The sequence below is a fragment of the Ictidomys tridecemlineatus genome, chromosome 13 (assembly GCF_052094955.1).
Source record: "Ictidomys tridecemlineatus isolate mIctTri1 chromosome 13, mIctTri1.hap1, whole genome shotgun sequence".
NCBI classification, from domain to species: Eukaryota; Metazoa; Chordata; class Mammalia; order Rodentia; family Sciuridae; genus Ictidomys; species Ictidomys tridecemlineatus.
This window is the reverse complement of record NC_135489.1, coordinates 94,685,647-94,706,676: the sequence shown is the minus strand read 5'-3', so window position 1 is coordinate 94,706,676 and position 21,030 is coordinate 94,685,647. Positions and strand designations below refer to the sequence as shown.

Sequence of the window (21,030 nt, the reverse complement as noted above, 5' to 3'; positions counted from 1 at the left end):
TGGAAAAGCAGCCACTGTGATGCAAGGGAGCCACAGGGGGTGGCCGGGAGGGTGGACCCGCTGGCCAGTACTCCATGAGGTCTCTGCTGACTGCCAGCAGCAACCCCAGGTCTGCAAGGGACGCCACCACCACAGGAGAGACTGAGACCACCCAGCAGCTCCCTGGCCAGCCCAGAGCACTGCAAGGGAACAAGGATGGCGGTTACAGAGGGATGGACAATGGGGACAGTGGTATGCACCTTCTTTTACTTCTTAGTAATAGAATCATTTCCCTCACTTGCGCTTTACATAGATAATACAGGACCCTCCCTGGGTTCCTGCTTTGAAACAGCACCTCCTGCCCAGGAAGGTGCCAAGGTGGCCATCCCATAGTTGCTGAAAAGTTTATTGCCGTCTTCTTATTCTACTACGCAAAACTAGATTGGTTTAGAATATCTCTGTCTCTCGAAAGGAGCCCTGGTTAGAGGGAGGCGATCTACTACATTAAACGCAGCAGCAGCAGCTGGTTCAAGGGAGCCATTACTATAAAGTCGCCACAGCTGGGCTCCTTTGGGACCGCAGGCTCCTCTCTAGGGCCCCCAGCCTGCTAGTGCCCTCCGCTTCTGGAGTCAGCTCGGCCCCGAGGGGTCCCTGCACCTGGAGGCAGATTCCACTGTAGATCCCCAGCTGGACACGCCGGACACGTGGAGTTGCAGGGGCCTGGATGGTGACGTCACCCTGGGAGGTCCATCGTGGACCGCATGGGCATCCCTGTGGCTGTCCCTGAAGCAGGCAGGCCCTGCCCTGGGTTCACAGTGTGGACGACCACTTGGGTGCTGGACGAGCGGGAGGGGCTGCTGGGCCCCGGAGTCCCCGGAGTCTGGGAATCCTTGTCCACACTGTGGGCCATGCCAGCCAGTTCCCTGATGCCTTCGCTGAGGTCTCTGTGGGGAGAGGAGGCATGAGCTGGAGAGTGGATGGGGTTGAGCTGCACCTGCCCAGGTGTCCCGGCCTGGCCCTGTGATCTGTAGACTGTGGACCTGGGACGGACTACTGTCCCCCAGGGCTGGGGAACACTCTCCTCCACCTGAGCGGCCTGTTCCCTGGAGCACATGGAGGCTGTTCGTCTTCCTTACTGGACCAACTGCACAGGCCTCAGGTCCCTCCCCAGTGTGGCCAGGGTGGGTCCTGGTCATCTTCCTAAGGGGTGAGAAGGTGCTTTCTGGGGCTTATTCCAAGTGCATAAACCACCAGGAGTCTGGCTGCCTGGTCAGGACCTGGGGACAGGGGACCAGGAGCATCCAGGGGAAGACACCTCCCTTCCTTCCAGGCCTGTCCCCTTTAGTGGCCTGGAGCTGGATCACTCACCTTCCACACCCTCAACGCCCTGTAGCTCCCAACCCCAAAACACAAGCTGAGGTATCCTTAGGGTGTCCTGAGCTGGCCCAGCCCCTTCTCCAGACTTGCTCCCTGGAGGCTGGGGGCTGTCCTCGCCCCTTGCCGGTTGCCCTCTCCTGTCCCCAAGGCAGGCTCTCCCATAGGCTGACATGAGGCCTCACCTCCTCCAGGAAGTCTTCTCGGATCCCGTTCCCACCCACACTTCGTGCTTAGAAAAATTCCAGAAAGTGTTCAGAGTTGAGAAATAATGTAGTGGTCAGCGAATATGTAAGTGGATCAATTAGTTAATAAGTAGAGAGGAGACAGCTTCAGGAGTGAGGGTGCAGACTTTGGACGGGCAGCCGGAGGTCCCACAGCTTCCCGTGCACTGGCTGTGAGACTCTGCACAAGCTGCTTAACCTCTCTGGTTCTTCACCCGTAACACACCTAGGTGAGAAGCTGGCATCTGGAAGAGCTAGACTGTGCCAGGCACATTGCTGATGCTGGGCGGTGTTCACGACATAAAGCCAGGTCAAGGGGCAAGCCTGGCCTTGCTGGGACGGTCATGACCACCAGGTGGCCTGCCCGGGCCTCATGGCCTCAGATCCAGAGAACCCTGCCTGGGAACCAGGGACAGGGACGGGGTTTGGGGACTCTGCTTCCATCCTGCTGTCCCTGGGAAGAAGCCGCCTTCTCCGAGTCCCCATCGAGCCTGGCCAAGTGCTCAGGGTGCCATGTGTGGGAGAGCTCGGGGCAGGGTCTCTGCTCTCAGCTTCATTTCCTCCTTCCTGCCTCTCAAGCTACACTGACTGGAGCCAGCTGTCAGAGTGGCCCCCAATCAGGCCCCGTTCGGGGCTCCCCCACTCCTGGGGACGGAACAGAGTTCCCTACACGGCTCTGTGACCATCCTTGGATGAAGGGTACCTGTCTGACCCCAAGGCCTAAAAACTGGTGTCTGTGGGACAGGAACAGGCAGGTATGGCCCCAGCGGCACCCTGCGAGCACCTGGCCTCATGCTTTAGCCAGGGAAGCCAGCGGCCCTCGTCCAGGACACCACGGAGCCCTGAGAGCAGCAGCTCTCCCCCTTTCCTAACCAGGACCCAAGACCATCTGGTCACAGCTCTGAAACGGGGAGCTTTTTTTTGGGGAACCAGCCTTGGACACCTGATAATATAAAAAGAAAACAGAGCCAGGCGCAGTGGCACACACCTGGAATCCCAGAGACTCGGAGGAGGAGGCAGGAGGACCAAGAGGTCAAGGCCAGTCGACCCAATTATGTTACGTGCACGCACAGATATGTCCCAGTGAGTCCCACTGTTACGTATAATGACAGCACACCAATAAAAATTAATTTAAAATTAGAATTAAAGAAATAAAAAGGGGGCTGGGGTTATGGCTCAGCGGTAGCGCACTTGCCTGGCATGCGTGAGGCACTGGATTCAAGTCTCAGCACCACATATAAATAAATAAATAAAGGTCTATCAACAATTAAAATAATACTTAAAAAAAATGGAAGGAAGAAAATTCATGGACAGCCAGGGCAACTGGGCGAGGTTCTGACTCAAAATAAAAAAGAGCTAGGAATGGAGCTCAGTGATGGCGGGCTTGTGCCAGGCCTGGATTCAGTCCACACACACACACTTAGTCAACACAGCCCAACCAAACCAAGAAGGAACAGAGCCTGTAAAATCCCTGTGGCCAGCTGGCAGGTCAAGCTCTGTCCATGACGCAGACCTCCTCCTGCTGGGGAGAGAGCCTGAGCAGGCCACCAGAGGAACCGAGAGGGAGTAACATCAGTAGGGCCCCGGAAGGGGGGTTTGGAGAAAACATTCACCCTCCAGATGAAGCAAAGAAACGCCAATAAAAATGATCTGTAAAATTTATACCAGCTAAGGGGGCAGTAAACAAATCATTAGCTCTCAGTGAGGGTGTGGCTTCTCAGAAAATATGACTGAACTAGCTTCTTCAGAGCGCTCAGAGAAAAATTTGGTGATAAAAATACACAGTCTCTTTGGCCTAAATAATCGACTCCTGGGATCACCCTCAAAGATGTTGTTCAAAAGAGAAACTCTGCCAGGTGTGATGGCACATGCCTACAGTCCCACCTACTTAGGAAGCTGAGGTGGGAGGATCCTTTGAGCTCAGGAGTTTCAGGCCGGCCTGGGCAACATAGAGAGACCCCAGCTCAAAAAACCAAAAACAAACAAACAAACAAAAAAAACAGGCTTGGGGTGGGGGTGCTCAATGATAGAGTGCTCACCTGGCATGCATAAGCCTCTGGGTTTGACCCCCAGCACCATAAAATATATAATTAAAAAAAAAAACTCTAAGCACAAAGACATTTACCCCAATCTGACTATTCAGTAGGGGAGGGACTAACAGATGCTGGCATTTGGCATAATAAGTAGCTATTAAGAGAGAGATATCTAGTCAGGCACAATGGTGCAGGCCTATAGTCTCAGCCACTTGGGAGACTGGAGCAGGAGGTTCGAAAGGTCAAGGACAGCCTCAACAACTTAGTGAGACCTCAAGCAACTTAGCAAACAAGACCCTGTCTCAAAATAACTAAAGGGCCTGGGGATGTGGCTCAGTGATTAAGTGCCCCTGAGTTCCATCCCTGGTACAAAAGGGGGCGAGGGGAAGAAGAAGAATGAGGTTTCTAGCCAGGTGTGGTGGTGCACACCTCTAGTCCTAGCTGCTCAGGAGGCCGAGGCTAGAGAATCACTCGAACCTAAGGAGTTCAAGGTCAGCCTAGGCAATATAGGGAGACCCTGTCTAAAAATACTATTAATAAACACTATTAATAACAATGGGATTCCCAAGGCCTCAGACCACTGGGGTAAAGAGGAATGTGTCTTTAAGTGAAAAAAGTTCACAGGACAGTTTCTGACTCACAGGTGACCCTGAGGCTTCAGGGAAGGACATGGGAAAATGGATCACTTCCCTGCAGGCACTGGCCAGGCTCAGCAATTACATAGCTTGCGGGTCCCCACCCCAGTGCCTTGGTTTCCTCCTCTGCACAAGAAGGGCACAATGACGCGTACTCTCTGAGCTCTCAGCCTGGGTCAAGGAAGGGGCACACCCATGGTCCATGGTCATCTTGACAGCGCCAGGACACGGGCACTACCTGATCCTTGCCAGGCAAGGGAGCTGAGGCATGGAGCGCCCATCACGCGACCTAAGGCCACAGGGCTGGGAGCAAGCACTTTGCTGCCTCAGGAGCCACAGGTGGGACAGAGAGCAGCTCCAAGCCAAGCACAGAAGGCACTAGAGAAGCCAGAACGCCCCGTGCAGGGCAGGAGGTGCTCGAGAACGACGGGACACATCAGAAGAACACGGTGCCGTCCGCACACTCCTCCCAAAGGACCACGGAGCCCACAGGAAGCGTGAGGAAAAGGAGGGACAAATGGCAGCCCCAGAAAGCAGGAGGTGGGACAGGAGATCGGGGACAGCCTTCTCTCTACTTCTGTGTACTTGTGATAGTTTCTCATGATGCACCTTCTGGAACAGAATATCCTATGAGTTCAAAGTGATACTAAAGTAACACAATGAAAAGGAAGGAAGGATACAACACAATTGAGATACAACACAATCACACTCAACAAAGGCGGCCTTCTGCAAGAGCAGAATCCAGCTGTGTCACCCCTGGACGCGGAGCCCACGCGCCTCAGCTCCTACATCATGCCTGGATGATAGAGGGATGTGGGGGACTCGCCTCAGCCAGGAGACCCTAGTCTCGTTCCCCACGAGGGCAGCCTGGCCCTGTCAGCACACGTAGCGTCCAGGCCACAAGTGCAAACCCTGCAGCGGGGTGTGAAACACCAGAGGGATGCAGATGGGTGGTCTCGAGACCTCAGAAGACCACACTACGTGGGAGAAAAAGCCTGCCCCAGTTTAAGGAGCCCAGAGAGCTGGAGGCCAAGTGCTGTATGCGATCCTTGAGCTCAGGACGGTGCCTGGATGCCAACAGCCAGGTGTGGACGCCCTCCACCTACCAGAGGTCAGGGCCAGCGTTCTGGAGCCAGGAAAGGAAATGGACTTGTACTGGTTCAGAGAAAAAAAGAGTGTGATGTGTACTGAGAGAAAGAGAAAGGGAAGGGAAGGGAAGGGAAGGGAGGGGAGGGGAGGGGAGGGGAAGGGAGGGGAGGGGAGGGGAGGGGAGGGAAAGGGAGGTGGAGGGAGGTGGAGACAGGAGCAGCACAGCGCTGAGCCCTACGAGCTTCTGCAATCCTGGAGGTCTGAATTCTCAAGAGACGCAGTGTGTGTGTGTGTGGGGGGGGGGCAGTTATGAGCACTTGCAGGTCCCAGCTGCTAAGAGGACTAGAAGGACCCCCAGCCTCTTGTTTTAGGGTTGGGAGCTGAGGCCCAGGACCTGCACCCCCTACCCGCCCCATGCCACCCACGTGGTGAAGCTGTGGTTGTCGTGCGCCTGGCTGGGATGGCTCCTGGGTTTGTGGCTGCTGCTGTTGTTCTGGTTGTGGACCTTGAGGCCAAGGTACGCAGCCTGCACCGTCTCCAGATCCTCGCCCCTCAGCTGGTGCCAGAGCTGGGCCATCCTAGAGGAGAGAGTTCAGGGTAAAGGACACCGAGCAGCCACTCTTGTCCCCGACAGCAGAACACATGCAGAGGTGCGCTCCACACAAGTCCAGGGTGCACCTCCGTGCAGCTGGACAGAATTCTGGAAGAGCCGGGCAGGGCAGATCTGAGGGGCTGCAGGCCACACAGCTTCTCCTGCAGCTGAACTCACCACGGCCGCTCAGAAGCAACCAGGAGCGGCAGAGGAGGAGAGTGGCCTGGTCCAAAAGCTGGTGGTCGAAAGTTCTAGCACTGGACAGCACCGATGGCTGCAGAACACCATCAGCGTCCTTAATGAGAGCTAAGAGGTGACTTTCGTGTTATGTGTATTTTACCCACAATAAAAAAAATGACAAACAAGAAGAGAATTACTGTGGGGAGAAAGCAGAGAGCCTTGGGAGGGCCACCCTTCCCCTGTGGGCTGTGGCTGAGCGGCAGTCTGTGGGACAGTGAGCCCTGTGGGAGGTCCCCGGGCCACCAGGCTGCCGTACCTGTTGGAGCGCCGCTGCTGCTCACTCTTCTTCACGCACTTGAGGAGGCAGCAGGTGAGGAAGGCCACGGACATGAGCAGGATGATGGCACAGCTCACGATGGAGGCGATGACTGCCACCTTGAAGCCGAAGGCCTCCTGGGGCGGCACAGCTGGAGGGAGACAACCGCCAGCTCCTGGTGCCACTCTCCCAGACACCAGGCCCAGCATGGGTGCCAGAGGTGGACAGAGCCTGGCTGGCCCCCAGGGATCGCCCCTCCCGGGGCAGGCAGGGAAGTACTGACGGCTGAAACAAAGGTCCGTGCAGACTGTATCGGGGCTGGACCACAGAAGACTTCCCCAAGGAGGAGCATTCGGACAGGGTTTTGCAGGACGTGCAGGAGTTTGCAAGATCGCCAATTGGAAAAGCTCTGACAGGGACTAATGACCCCCGGACTCCTACCCTTCTGCAGAGCAGAAGGGTGGTTTGGCACAGAGATGATGGCGGACACAGCCTCGGTGGGGACCTGCCCAGCCCACTGCCTGGGTTTCCACAAAGCTCCAAGCAGGAAAAACTCTTCAGGGCCTTCTCAAGTCACTTTCCAGGAAAGGGCAAAAGCAAGAAAAATGCCCATCGGTGGGTCAAAGGTCGTTCACACACATTAGCCGTGTGACCTCCACTATGCACCAGTTTCATCAGATTCTAAGGGAGGCATGGGGAAAAGAGGTCCCAGGAACCTAATCTGTACCCTCCCCTGACAGCAGACATGGCTTGGCTCCTGGTCCAGTTCCATTTCTCCTACTCTCTAGCTGGACACTGCCCATCCAGAGTGAAGACTCCACCCACAGTGGTGACATGACCATGTGCTGGCCAGTGGGGGACAGAGGCAGCGACCAGGACTACTCCCAAGAATCTTCTCTGAAATACGGGGGGGATGCTTTGCTGCTAGGAACCCCCTCACCCCCAAAATCCTGCCTGAAATAACTGCTGTGACACTAGGTCACAATGCTAGGGCCAAGCCCAACAGAGCCACCAAAGGGCAGGGTCCCCGGTCCCACAGAGGTGGAGCATGCTCCAAGCCTGGCCACCCGTCCCCACGGTGGAAGCACCTCCTTGGTGACAACTGTTATTTTGGGTTTTCTGCCTCTTGGAGTCTAATCCTAAGAGTCTCCCTCCTTCTCAGAGATCCAGTCAGCCCACGGGGGTAAAGGCCCTGATAAGTCCTGCAGAACATCCGCCCAGCTTCCGCCCAGCTCTTCTGCCTCCGAGACTCTGAAGTCATTTTCACATACAAAGCACATTAACAGAACCTTCAGGGCTTCCATTTGGAGAAGCTGTGCAGGGCCAGCAGTGCTGCCTCGTTAACCTTTCAACACCCTGTTCAACAACCATAACCCAAAACTAAACAAACGACCCTTCCCGGGCCTGGGTGCTCTGGGGTCAGGTACTTCCTGTGCTCTGTGTTCTCGGTACCTAGAATTCTTGGCATGTGGCACATCCTCTCGGGGTGTGCCACATGCGTGCAGGCAGGAGGGAACGAACGAACACAGCTTCCTGTCTCACAGACGACAAAGTGCCAGCTCCGACAGCACACGCGGCCCCTTGGTGGCAGGGGCACAGCAGTGGCAGAGCCAGGATCTGAAGCCAGAAGCTAGGACTGGAGTCCACGTGCAGGTGGGGAGCTGTGAGGGGTCTCCAGGCCACTGCCAAGCCACATGCCACGCAGGGAGCAGTTCCCAAGCAGGGACCCAGCCTGGGTCCCTGTGACGGGCTTTAGGCCCCCACTCTGGGCAGCTGCAGGGTTGGGGTGGCTCAGGAGAGAGGAGGGTCTTACACTTGCACACGGGGGTCCGCGAAGACCAGTCGGCGATACTCCCCTTCCAGGCACAGGTGAGGAGGCCGGAGCCCACCATCTGGTGGCCCGAGGGGCAGTGGAAAACGAGCACAGTCCCCACAGAAGCGCCATCGCCACGGAGGACTTGAAAGGTGCCCTTTGGGGGTGGCTGCAGCTGAGCACACGTGCCTAGGGAGAGAGACAGCTGTGAGGAGCAAAGGCAGCACTTGGGGGGGCGGAGTGGGGATGTTGGCAGAACTGGGGTGCTGCAGCCCACTGTGGGGTGGCAGGAGATCCTCCAAGGGTTGCAGGAAGCTGGAGAATCACATGGGGCTCCCAGCTCAGGGACAAAGTAGAAGTGGACCCTGCATTAAAGACAATTCTAAAGAAACAAGCATTAGACAATACAGGCAAATACACAATTATCACCTAAGTATAGTTCAAAGGCAGACAGCAAGGAAAGAGAGGTAGCTGGGCACAGTGGTACACATGTGTCATCACAGCGACTCAGGAGGCTAAGGCAGGAGGATCGCAAGTTTGAGGCCAGCCTCAGCCACATAACAAGACCCTGTCTCAAAGAATTTTAAAAGGGCTGGGAATATAGCTCAGAGGTAAAGCACCCTTGGGTTCAATCCCCAGTACCAAAAAAGAAAGTCAAGAGATCAATAGATTTGACTGCATAAAAAGTAAAAGACGAAGCTGAACTCCCTAATCATTGAAAAAAAAAAACATCAACTCATGAAAAATTAGGAGAAGATATTTGGAAAACAGGACGAAGTTTCAATATCCTTAATTTGTAAGAATCTTACACATCAATAAGAGCCAAACACACACTTTTTTTTTTAATGAACTAATGTGTGAACAGCAATTGACAAGAGAAACAAATGGCCAACAGGCACGAAAACATGCTCACCCACACAGCCTTCGAAGAAATGCTCATCCAAATGAGATCGAATCTTGGCCTTATCAAGCAGCAAAAGTTCAAAGAAACAGGGCTGGAGATGTGGCTCAGTGGCGGAGCATTTGCCTAGCTTATGCCAGGCTCTGGGTCCCATATCCAGATCCGCACAAACAAATATAAAAATAAATAAAGAAAAGCCAATCATGTACATCAGCCAGGGCTGGGAAGGGACTCCTCTTAGATCGGGGTCAGATCCCAACCTGTCTGGACAGAGCTTGGTAAGTGTGTCCTAGGTCTGTGCTGTAGACACACGTGAGAACTTAGCCAAAGGCATGAAGAACTTTCTGCCAAGACTCTGTATCAGGACACTCCCCTCAGAGCTACCAGAAACAGTGAAAAATTAGAAATTATGTCTCTAGCTGTAGTCACCTATTTATGAATCAAGGTACAAACAGGCAATCTACAAATATATAGGCAACAAACTGCTACAAAGTGTTTACAATGATTACATAAGCATACAGGAAGCCTGGCACGCTGTTGAGTGCTCAGTCCTCATTACTTGGGAGGACTGCTTGAACCCAGGAGTTCAAGGCCATCCTGGGAAACACAGCGAGCTCCAAGTCTTTAAAAAAAAAAAAAAAAAAGGACAGAGATGCTCTGGATGCAGCAACCCCCGGATTTTTTATGAAACAGTACCAACAACAAAAGTTGACACTTCCAAGGGACTTCGTGTGCTGCACACTATTGTACACATTTTACATGTACTAACCCAGCCACAGGACGACCATCTTCCCAGGGAGAACCATCCTTATTCCCAGGTGAAAAACAAGCAAAACCATGGGGTATGTGTGTGTGTGGGGGGGGTTGTGTTACTTCCTGAGGTCACACAGCTCACAGTCACAGGGTGGACTCAGAACCACAGAAGGGGGACCCACGTAACTTCTCCGTATGCATGCACACAGCATGTGCCCTGCACAATGCACCCGAGACTTATCACTTCCGCGTGGACCGGCAGCTGGGCCCTCCTACTGAGGCACAGGGCTCTGCTAGTGGGCACAGGTGTCTCCTCTATGCCCGGGAATGCTCAGTGAAACCGCTAAGGATGTCCCAAGCAGTGCCCAAGTGCAAGAGGCTCTTCTTTCTGCTATCTCCTGAGTTTCTGAGCATTGACGGAAGAGGCAGCCTGTGACAAAGGCCACCCGAGCACCTTTGTGCCTGTCTGCCTCCCTTCAAGCAGACAAGGACAGAGACCCAGACATGGGGTGATGGAGATGGAGGCCAGGGCAATGGAGGGTGATGGGGCCCATCTTCCATGCTGACCTGCTGTGACCTTCTCCTATCCTGTGCCTGATGCCCCCAGCTAGGACCATCCCCTGGGGGCCGGGCACACATGTCCCATTGAGCCTTTTGTCTGGGAAGCAGTGGAAGCCTGGTTCAGGATTAGCACAGACACCGCATGCTAATGAATGCTAGTTTGCATGACAGCCCTAGAATTCCTCCTTCTAAGCACAGCAAGGCTGAATGGCATCCCAAGGGCACCGGGTAGGGGGACAGTAGGGGTAGAATTGGTACCTCACATATCCATTGAGTGAGCCCACTCCAGCTTGATCTGGGCACCCTCGACCATTGCTTCCCTCCCTGGCTATGGCTGCCCACCAGTGTCCCTTCTCCTCACCCCACAGTTGCAGCTGGGGACAAGGCTGCCATAGAAAACTACACTTCCCAGCCTGCCCTACAGCTGCAAGGAGCCATGTGACAGTGCCTGGCCAATGGGATGTAAGTATGGGTGTCTATGGCCACTTCCAGGCTGGGAAGCAGAGATGTGTGGAAGGGTTGACCAACCTCCCGGATCCTAATAAGAGACAGAAATAAACTCTGGCTGGAGTTAAGCCACCATCTTTGTGGTAAAACCTGAACAAAGCTTCAGGAAGAGTTTATCCCAGTGCCCTGTTGAGTATCTGGGACTTTGCCTGGCCACCCAGGTCTCTGAGGAGACAGGGATAATAACATCAAAATAACACCCAGATTGTACTCCGACAGGGGCCCGTGCTGAGTGCTTTGGTGGCTGGGGAGACAAGCATGTGAACTCAAGACTGTGGGGCTCTGAGTTCTGCAGGGCCACATAAAGAAGTCCCCTGGGCCTCGTGGGCACAGCTGCTTGCCCACGTCAGGCTGGTAGAAGGAAGGAATGAGGCGAAATGCTGAGGCCTTTTCAAGATCCCCAGAACACCAGGTCAGGAGCCCTGGGGATCTTTGGAAATAAGGTATGCCATCTGATTTTACAGCCCTAGACACCAAGGTTCAATGACACTGAGGCCACATAGTCACTGGTTGAGCAAGGGGTCAACGGCCGTAGTTGAGAGTCAGTCACTGGAAGCCGCCATCTTGTCTGTCCCTTCAGTATCTAGGGAAGGCTGAGCTTCCCGTCTGGCAGGACCAATCTGATGGTTCCTTGCTCGTTATGGGCATTACTATCAACAACACGTCTGCACAGAATTCTGTGTTCAAAAAGCATCCCATGTTCCTTGCCTCAGGCAGCACTCATAACAATCCCAATAGGGAACATTGTAGGATTCAAGGTTGACATAGAAAAATTGGTTGTGTTCCTGTAAAGTAGCAATGAGCAAACTGAAAAGGAAAGAAAACAATTTCATTTTAAAAAAAAAAAAGCAGTAGAAACAATTATGTGGGAGTTAATTTAACAAAAGAAGCACAAGTTAGACTCTGAAAACCACAAGACATTGTTGAAAGACATTCAAGAAAACCTAAATAAATGGAAAAACATCCCACACTCATGGACTGAATATTATTAAGATGGTAATACCCTCAAAACTACAGTTTCAACACAACCCCTGTCCGAATCCAGCTGCCATCTTCATGAAAATTGACAAGCTGGTCTGAATATTCATATGGAAATGTAAAAAAGACCCTAGAATAACCAAAACAACCTTGAAAAGGAACAAAGTCGGAAGACTCACTTCTCAATTTCAAAACTATAAGGACAGACCAATAGAGCAGTTCGGCAGAATTGAAATAAACCCTCACATTTACAGTCAATTTGATTTCGCCAACAGTGCCAAGACAAAAATAAATGGGAAAATAATAGTTTTTCAATAATCAGTGCTTGGCAAACTGGATATTCTCATTCAAATAATGAAGTGGGACCCCTACCTCACACCATATGCTAAAAAATAACTTTAAAATGAATCAAAACCTAAATGCAAGATCTAAAACTACAAAACTCGTAAAGAAAACCTAGGGTACATTTTTTTGTGACTTTAGGCAATGGTTCTTAGATATGACACCAAAAAAAAAAAAAAAAAAACAATGCAAGGAAAAAAAAACTGGACTTCATAAAAATTAAAGACAGTGTTCTGCAAAGAAAACAATGAAGTGAAGAGACAACCCCCTGATTGGGAGGAAATATCTGCAAATCACATATCTGATAAGAGATACATCTCGAGGATAAAAAATTATTACATCTCAATGATAAAATACAAAGTTTTAAAATGAGCAAAGGATCTGAACAGATATTTCCTTAAAGAAGATATACCAAAGCCACCAATAAACACATGAAACAATTCTCAACATTAGCCTTCAGGGAAATGTAAATCAAAACCACAACAGGGTACCACTTCATATCCACCAAGCCAACTACTATATATGGTCTCATGGTTTCTCGATGTTACACACAGGATTACCATATAATCCAGTAATTCTACTCTGAGGTAAACACCCGAGAGAAATGAAGACACATGTCCATGCAAAAACTTGTATGCAAAGGCTCATTTGCATACAGCAGTATGAATATGGCCACAAAGTCGAAATGCCCAAATGTCTGTCACCTAAAAAAATGGATAAACCAAATATAGTCCAGCTATACTAGGGAATATGCCTCAATCAAAAAAAGAAACGAAGCACCAATACATGGTACAACATGGCTGAACACTGAAAGCGTTGCAAGTGAAAGAAGTGTGACACACAAGGCCATATTGCACGATTCCCACTTACATGAAAGGCCCAGAACGAGGGCTTTTTAGAGTGTAGTGAAAATAGTCTAAAATTGACTGAGGTGATGTGTGTACATCTAAAAGGAACTGAGTTGTATGTAAATGGGTGGATGATATGGTATATGAAGAGCTCAATAAAACTATTAAAATACTGAGGAAACCATGCTGATAAAGAGCAAAGGCTGGGAATGTAGCTCAAGGGTAGAGCATTTGCCTAGCTAACATGCCAAGGCCCCAGGTTCCGTCCCCAGTACTGAAAAAAGAAAACATTTATGCACATTCAAGACCTGTTTTTTGCTTTTTATCTTGTTCAGTATTAAAAGTCCACAAGGGGCTGGGGATGTAACTTGGTGGTAGAGAGTCTAGCATGACTGAGGCCCAGGGTTCAATTCCCAGCACCACAAAAAAAAAGCAAGCAAGCAAGAAAGAAAACAAGAAAGCCACAAGGCTGATGAGGTGTCGTTGTTGTTGGGTGTTTTCCGTTTTCGTTTTAGTACTGGGGATTGAATCCAGGGGTGCTCAACCACTGAGCATATCCCTATATTTTTTTTTTTAAGTTTTAGGCAGGGTCTTGCCAAGTTGCTTAGGGCCTTGCTAAGTTGCTGAGGCTGGCTTTCAACTGATGATCCTCCTGCCTCAGCCTCCTGAATTGCTGGGATTACAGGTGTGCACCACACCTGGAGGCTACAGAGGCTTGAAGGGGAGGAGTGCACAAATCCTTGGCAGGTGTGCAGGGCAGGGAAAGCCTGAGGAACTGCTGTGCAGGAGGCGACATCAGAGTGACACTGAGTATCCCTCTGGGCCAGGTTCAGCTCTAAACCCCTGGCCCGGGCTATTTCCTGAAGCCCTGGGCTGACCCTTACAGGCCCTCAGATCCAAACTCTTGACTCCAAGTCTGGGCTCTTCCTGATCTCCCGGCCTGGTGTCATCATCAGTGCAGAAGGAAGGCTGTCCTCACAGACAACAGTGGTGATGGGAGCTCTCCAGGGAGGAGAATCCTGTGATCTAGATGCATCCTATCCTGCCAGCCCAGGGAGGTGGACACAGGACTGTGGAGCCATGGCAGATACAGCCACAGTCATGTGGCTCTTCCCCAGGACTCAACACTTCCCAGTCCTCAATTTAGAGCTGCAACTTCTGCATTCTTCTGTGGCTGGGCCCCAGGGAGAGGAGGCCCAGCCTCCCCAGATGTTTGGGAGTAGGCACAACAAGAGGATCTGAGGGAGGGGAATCCGAGAGGGGGAGAGCGCTCATGGCAGTCTGCCCAATGAATGGGCAGGATGAATGGCTGGATTTGAACTCATCCAGAACTTCACTGAAAAATAACATGTGGTGCACACCTGTCATCCCAGCGGCTCAGGAGGCTGAAGCAGGAGGATCACAACCAGCCTCAGCCACTTAGCGAGGCCCTAAGCAACTCAGTGAGACCCTCTCTCTAAAAATGTACAAAAAAGGTCTGGGGGGTGTAGCCCCGTGGTTTAGTGCCCCTGGGTTTAACTCCTGGTACCAAAAATAAATAAAACAATAAAATCACATGCCTTCGGCTGGGGACAGAGTCCAGGCCCTACAGGAAAAACAATGCTTGGAGTAGAGAACCAGGAAAGGAAGGGATGGAGAGGTCTGGACAGAGGGAGGGGCACAGTGGCGCTTTCTCCTCTGCTGCCAGTTGGAAAGTACTAAAGATGGGGGAGACTGTCAAGCAGCCTGCTCTCACGGAACTCACTCCCGGTAGAGCCCCCCTTGACCACGAGGGCTCTGGTGGGCAGGAGTGGCTGTCCTACTCCACACCCTGGGCCCAGACACACTACCCACTGCCAAAAGTCCAGGAACAGAAATTTCTACCCTACAAGAAGAATGTGGTGTACAGGGCCCCCCGTGCAACCAAGGTAGCCAGGCCCAGCTCTGGAGCAAGAGGACTTGGGTTGACGGTGGGTCAGGCCTTATCAGCTAGGGGACCCTGGTCACTTCCTGCCCTGGGTCTGCGTCTCCACATGAAAATGCCGTACCAGACAAGGTGGGGCAGGGCCTAGACGAGATGGCTGTGGCCCCAGCAAGGAAACCAACAACTTCCCCTAAGTGTCTTAGAAAGAGTGGTGTGGACAGTGCGGTGGGGAGAAGGCGGGGGGCGCGAGATGTCCCAACTGGGTTCGCTTCTTCTGTCAACAGCCACATCCTGTGCTCTGTGCTGGGTTCCGCTGTGGGGAGGTGCTTGTCCTAGGGCACATCTCACAAGGCAAGCCACCCACAACTCGGGGGCCACACATCTCGAAAGACAGAACATCCGCCCGTCACGGAGCCTCACAAACTGGAGGGTTGGAAGGTAAAGTCACCAACCCACAAAAAAGAAAGGGAACCAGCCAGCACTAGCAGACTTGTAAGACCCCTGGATGTATCTCCCAATTCAAGACTTCAATAAAAGCACAGAACAGTTTGGAACCCAAGCCCGAGCTGGACACACTGGCCCGGTGACTGTCTATGCAGGGTGGGCAGAGAGGGCTGGTACCCAGCAGGGGTGACGGAGGCCGTCTCCACGAGACTCAGAAGGGGAAGGGGGCTTTAAATGCAGTCAGGGTCCTGAACATGACATCAGACTCTGTCTTTCTAGCCAGCCAAACTAGGGGGCGGGGGCGGGTCTCACAAGGCAGACCACCCCAGCTCCTCGCCATATTGTTGGAATGGTTCTTCCCTTAAAAATAAAACAGAGACATTTGGGGGAAATTACAGTCAAAGGAAGCAGGATGAGCCTCATTCATGGCCCTGTGTCTCCGGGAGGCTTCTACCTGTGAAGGGAGGCCCAGAGGCCCACTTCCTTGAACCCATCTGCCAAGCCAGGTGCAGGGAGGCAAAGTCACTTGCTGGATGCCAGTGAGAGGTCCCAGTCGGGACTGCCCCTCTGAGCCTCCCACCCTCTCTCCCCACTCGGGCTCCTGGGGTCTGAGGCTGATCTGTCACTTTCCAGCACTAGGATTTGGGCAGGGACTCCTCACCTCCCTCAGGTTTCCCCATCTGCACAATGGGTGATCTGCCTCCAGTGTCACAGGAGGGACCACATTGTGAGAGCCTGAGACAGGGGCTGGCCCACAAGATCATGGCCCAGCGGGGGACTTGAATCACATCCCAAGCACCTCAGCTCATGCTGGGACCCAGGGCACCAAACTCGTGGTACTCGGGGGACATTCACCTCACAGGTCTCCCTCCAAGTGCATGCTACCCTGGGACCTCCACCCCTTAGTCCAGGGTCCCCAGGGATCCCCATGGCTCAGATCCCATCAGGGTCTCCTGTACCCACCCCTAGGCCTGGGAGGGCCACACATCCTTCCTCTGGGCTGAGCGTATTTTCTAGATGAGGATACAGAGGGCCACAGCCCTGTCCAAGACTCCCAGACCAGCACCGGCAGCACTAAGGTGGGGGTCTGGACATTGGGCCCCTTGGGGTGACCCTTTTCTCAGGACATGGGCAAAAAGGCCGGGGTGGGCAGGAAGCACAGTGGTTGATGAAGCTTGTACCCCTCCAAGAGATGTTCTGAGAAGCCACCAAGGCTTCAATCCTCACCCCCAAACAACAGAGACCAGCTCCCAGAGAGATCCCCTGACTCAGCCTGCAGACTCAGGGCCACCCCTGACTTCCACCCCAGCCCAGAGACCTGCAGCCACCCCTCACCGAACCCCACATCCTGCAGACCCAGGGCCGCCCTGCCCTGAGCCCCTGCAGCCCTCTCACTACACTTGGTGCCTCAGGGTCAAATCCTACCTGCTCACAACTTAAAATGCCCAAATGCCAGAACAAGGCCCTTTGCGGGGATGCTCCCTCCCCAGCTGTCCCCGAAGACAACCCATGCCCAAGAGGAAGCACTCACCTACCGGAGGAGCAGAGCCACACGGAGGCAGATATCCTTCTGCTGCACCTACAGCCTTCGGGACACTGTACACTGGGTACCCCCAGTTCTTTGCTGTGTCCATGCCTCTGAGCCCTCACCCTCTGGGTCCTGCTCTAGGACAGTTTCACTCGGGCACTCCTGAGACCCCCCCCCCCTTTTCACTATGTGGAAGTAAATCTTCAAGAAGAAAAAACAACAGAAAAAAATGAAGTGTATGGGTTTAATGCAAACAAAAAGACAAGAACCCACAAGGCCCAGCCTGGCCTTCTCATGTCTCGGAGGATGGAGGTGAAGACGGAAGGACACAGCAGAGCCACCCTCCTGGCCCACAAGGGCCCTCAGCCCCACCTGACACCTCTGCCCAACCCATAGGCTGCAGCTACGGGGCATGTGGCCGGCCATGGGTGGGGCCCGGATCCTCCCAGCCTTCTCCTCCCCCTGCCTCCAGAGACTGGCCTGGTATCTGGGAAAGATCCTTACTTGTTAATTTTTTATCTGGGACCTTGGACCATGGACCAGTTCCTCTGTCCTCCTTTCTAGAGCCCACAGGCCCCCACACCTGACCTTTTTAATAAGTTCCTTTTTTTTTTTTAAGAGAGAGAGAGAGAGAATTTTTTAATATTTATTTTTTTAGATTTCAGCAGACACAACATCTTTGTATGTGGTGCTGAGGATCGAACCCGGGCCGCACTCGTGCCAGGCGAGCGCATTACCGCTTGAGCCACATCCCCAGCCCCTTAATAAGTTCCTTTGATGCTGTCAGAGGCTGTGGGGATATCGGGAGGGGAGAGGTGGGCCACTGGACCTTGCCTCCTTGGGGCTGTGGGACTTGGATCCTCACCTGCCAGTGAGACCTTGTTTGGGATACAGTTTCTTCAAATGCAAAATGGGATTTCTCAGGAGAAATTACTCAGTGGGCTCAGAGGGCAGCTTAGGCACAACTTGGTCTTCCTCTGAGAGCAAGACCTCCAAAATCCAACAGCAGGGACAGCATGTGTCTCCAATACTGAGTGTGGGAGGTCCACAACCCCAGCTGTGTGTCCTTAGGCAAGTCACTTGCCCTCTCTGAGCCCATCTCTCTATAGAGGGTGGACTCTGGCTTCAGAACCCCTGAAGCCTTGGGTCTCCCAGGCTGAGCTTCACACTCCAGAGTGTGCACTCTCTTTCAGAACAAAACTAGGATGAATCCAACTGAGGAAAGGTGTGCCCCCCAAATCCCTGGGGATGGAGGTTGAGGCTCCAGGGAGCTAGGCCGCTTACCCCGCAGCTCTGCCAGCACCCTAGCAGGAGGCCACAGCCAGGTCTCAGGGTTAGGAAAGCCTCACTTTAATTCACACCGGCTCCCACTGGGCCTCTGTTTCTCCTCTGTAAAAATGGGCACAGCCTGGCTCTGTGGTGATACGGGAAAGCCAAGAGGACTATCCGGAGCATACCTTCATCTGTCCATTGGGCCTCCTGCTATCTCTCTTTCCAGAACTTTCACAGTCCCTTCCAGGAGTGCCAGGGGGGTCGTCTTCAGCCACCGGAACTCTGTGTTCCTGGACGACCTCCCAGATCAGGGAGTGCAGGCGTTGCCCGGGAGCAGGGCCAGGTGCTGGCCATTTACACTCATAAACCCTACTCGGAGCCAGCCTCCCCCACCCGTAGGAAGACCACAGACCCTCAGGACGCCAAGCCATCCGGACTACTCTGCTCTTTCCTATCCACTCTGGGAAGCCTATGGTAATGGCCCCATTCTACAGATTGTGGGGGAAAATACACCCCAAATGCCGTTTTAGACAGTGCTAAACTATCTCCACGACACCCCAAACCCCACCCCTTCACTTCTCAGCCCATTTCACAGCACCAGAGGCTGATGGCAGAGAGCCACAGAGTTCAGATCAGGTAAAGCCATCACTTTACCCCCAAGAGGACAAGGAGCTTCAGGCCCCGATTCCACTGCGCCTGTCCACAACCTGGGGACAGGTGTACTGTCTGTACCACTCAGCACGTGGGGAAACTGGAGTGCAGAGAACCAGGTCAGAGAAACCCCAAACTCAGCAAGGGGATTCATGTCCAGGAAGTGCTCACAGAGTCCAGGACCCACAGGCGACTTAGAGGTGACCAAGCTGCAAGGGCAGCTTACTGGGGCCAGGCCAGACAAAGGAGAGGAACTCTGAGACCCCCTTCTGATTTTCTTAGCAAGTAGCCTTTTGTGTGCAAATGTATCAGACCTCCAGCCACTCCCTGCCTTGGGCTGACCTTGGGTAAGTCCCACCACCTCTCCTTGCCCTAGATTCCTACTCCTCCAAGCGGTTAGGGCTCCAAATTAGGGACTGTGGGTATTTGAACCAAACCCAGGAGGCCCAGATGCAAGCCTTCTCTTGAATGCACAGCAGGAACCAGACCCCCACCCCCAACTCCAAACCTCCGCTTAGGAAGCGGCAAAACCCAGCCCCAGCCTGAACTGCCCAAGACCCTCAAGTCCAGCCCTGATGGGTAGTGGCCACTGAAGTGAGGTTTGGGAACATCAGAGATAACAGGGTTCCGGTTTGGTGATACTTCTGAAAGGGGTTAGACTTTAGAAGCATCCCGGGAGCAAAGATCCCATTCGAACCCAGTGCCTTGTGCACGGAAGGTGAAACTCCTTTAGCACATTCTTCAAGAAACACTTTAAAACACTTTGGCTTCCTTCCTTCCAGGGACCTCTGGGTCTCTGAGCCCAGGCCAATCCCTGGCCGCGCTGCTGGATGACCTCGGGTGGCCATTCGCGTCTCAGGCTCGGTTTCCCCACTGGTGAAGAGGAGCGGGAGTGGCCACCCCAGGAACCCCGGAGATAACACCCTCCCGGCGCGGAGACGGCGCCCCGGCTAGTCCTTCCCGCCCCTTGGGCTGCGCGCCCCGTCAGGTGAGGCCAGGTCGAATTTCCGCAGGCGTCTGGGACCACGGAGCGACACCGTAGGGGAACACGTGTGCCGACCCGGGGCAGGTAGCCGACGGTCGCCGCCTGTTTCCAACCACTCGCTGCCAGGCTTTGGACCCGCTGGGGCTCCCGCCGGCCGGTGGGAGAGCGGGAAGGTGCGTCCTCGGAGAGGCCGTCGGCTAAGTGACTCCCGCGCCCCTCCGCCCCAGCCGTGCAGCCCCGCAGCGCTTCCCTCGCCCCTCGGCTTCCCCGTCTGTGAAAAGGGAACAGAGCCCCACCTCGGGACCCTGTGGCCCCCAACCTCACCTGTGCGGTTCCCCGGGGCGGACGTAGCGCTCACGGTCCGCCCCCGGGGCCTCGCCCTGCCGCGGAGGGTCGCGGGCGCCCCGCGCATCCTGCGCGCTCCCCGGCTGCCGGCTGGGCCCGCCGATGTGGGGGGCGGAGACTGAAGAAGGGTGGTGTCTCGAGGGGCGGGGCGACCGCGCGTCCCCGCCCCGGACACGCCCTCCAAGGGCGCGGCGCCTTCCACCAATCAGGCCACACCTATCTTTGAGGTGGGGCCGGGACTGGAACCAGATGTGGAGGCGGGGCTCAGGATTGGGACCACCTGCGGGAACTCTAGCCCCGACCCGCCAAAGCCCGCCGATGGGAAAGGTCGCTCAAGGGCTTCTGCCCCACATAGTCCCCTTCGGACCCTCACCTGGCCCCTCCTGCCTGTTCTTCCCATCTTCTCTCTTAGTATAGTTTTCCATGTTTATTTTTTGGGTAGGGTTTTGCATTCTTAGGGTGCGCGGTTCAGCAGGTACCAAAAGGCAAAAAAAGAGCAAAACCCTGTTTCCCCTGCCCGCTCCGACTCCCTGGGTCTCACCGCGTCTTAGGCGGACCCGACGCCATCCCTTGCTCACTGTGAGCCAGACCCTCCGAGGCTCCTTGAGCAGGTTGCTCTTGTAGTAATCCTCGCTAATGAGAACAGGATTCAACCCCTGCGAGGCTGGCTCGGGCCACACACACACCCCTAGGGACCTGCCCCCTCCTGCCTGTTGCCCTTCAGCCCAGCTCCACCTGCAGCAGCCTCTGAGTGGGCAGGAACATGTAGGGGGTCTC

At 53.9% G+C, this 21,030-nt stretch overlaps 1 protein-coding gene across 2 annotated transcripts; it reads right to left on the bottom strand.

Annotated features, from left to right (window-relative positions):
* Positions 1–224: 224 nt before the first annotated feature.
* Susd3 (sushi domain containing 3) lies at positions 225–20,390 on the bottom strand. Of its 2 annotated transcripts, none has more exons than XM_013356657.4 (5): positions 20,233–20,390; positions 8,236–8,424; positions 6,423–6,573; positions 5,760–5,912; positions 225–923 (listed from the first exon to the last, which is right to left on the bottom strand). In XM_013356657.4, exons 1-5 carry the CDS (start codon positions 20,318–20,320, stop codon positions 713–715), a joined length of 792 nt encoding a protein of 263 aa, XP_013212111.1. In that variant the 5' UTR covers positions 20,321–20,390; the 3' UTR covers positions 225–712. The 2 variants fall into 2 exon arrangements, with proteins under 2 accessions (XP_013212111.1, XP_077886731.1); XM_078030605.1 differs by lacking the exon at positions 20,233–20,390 and adding an exon at positions 17,004–17,469.
* Positions 20,391–21,030: the final 640 nt, after the last annotated feature.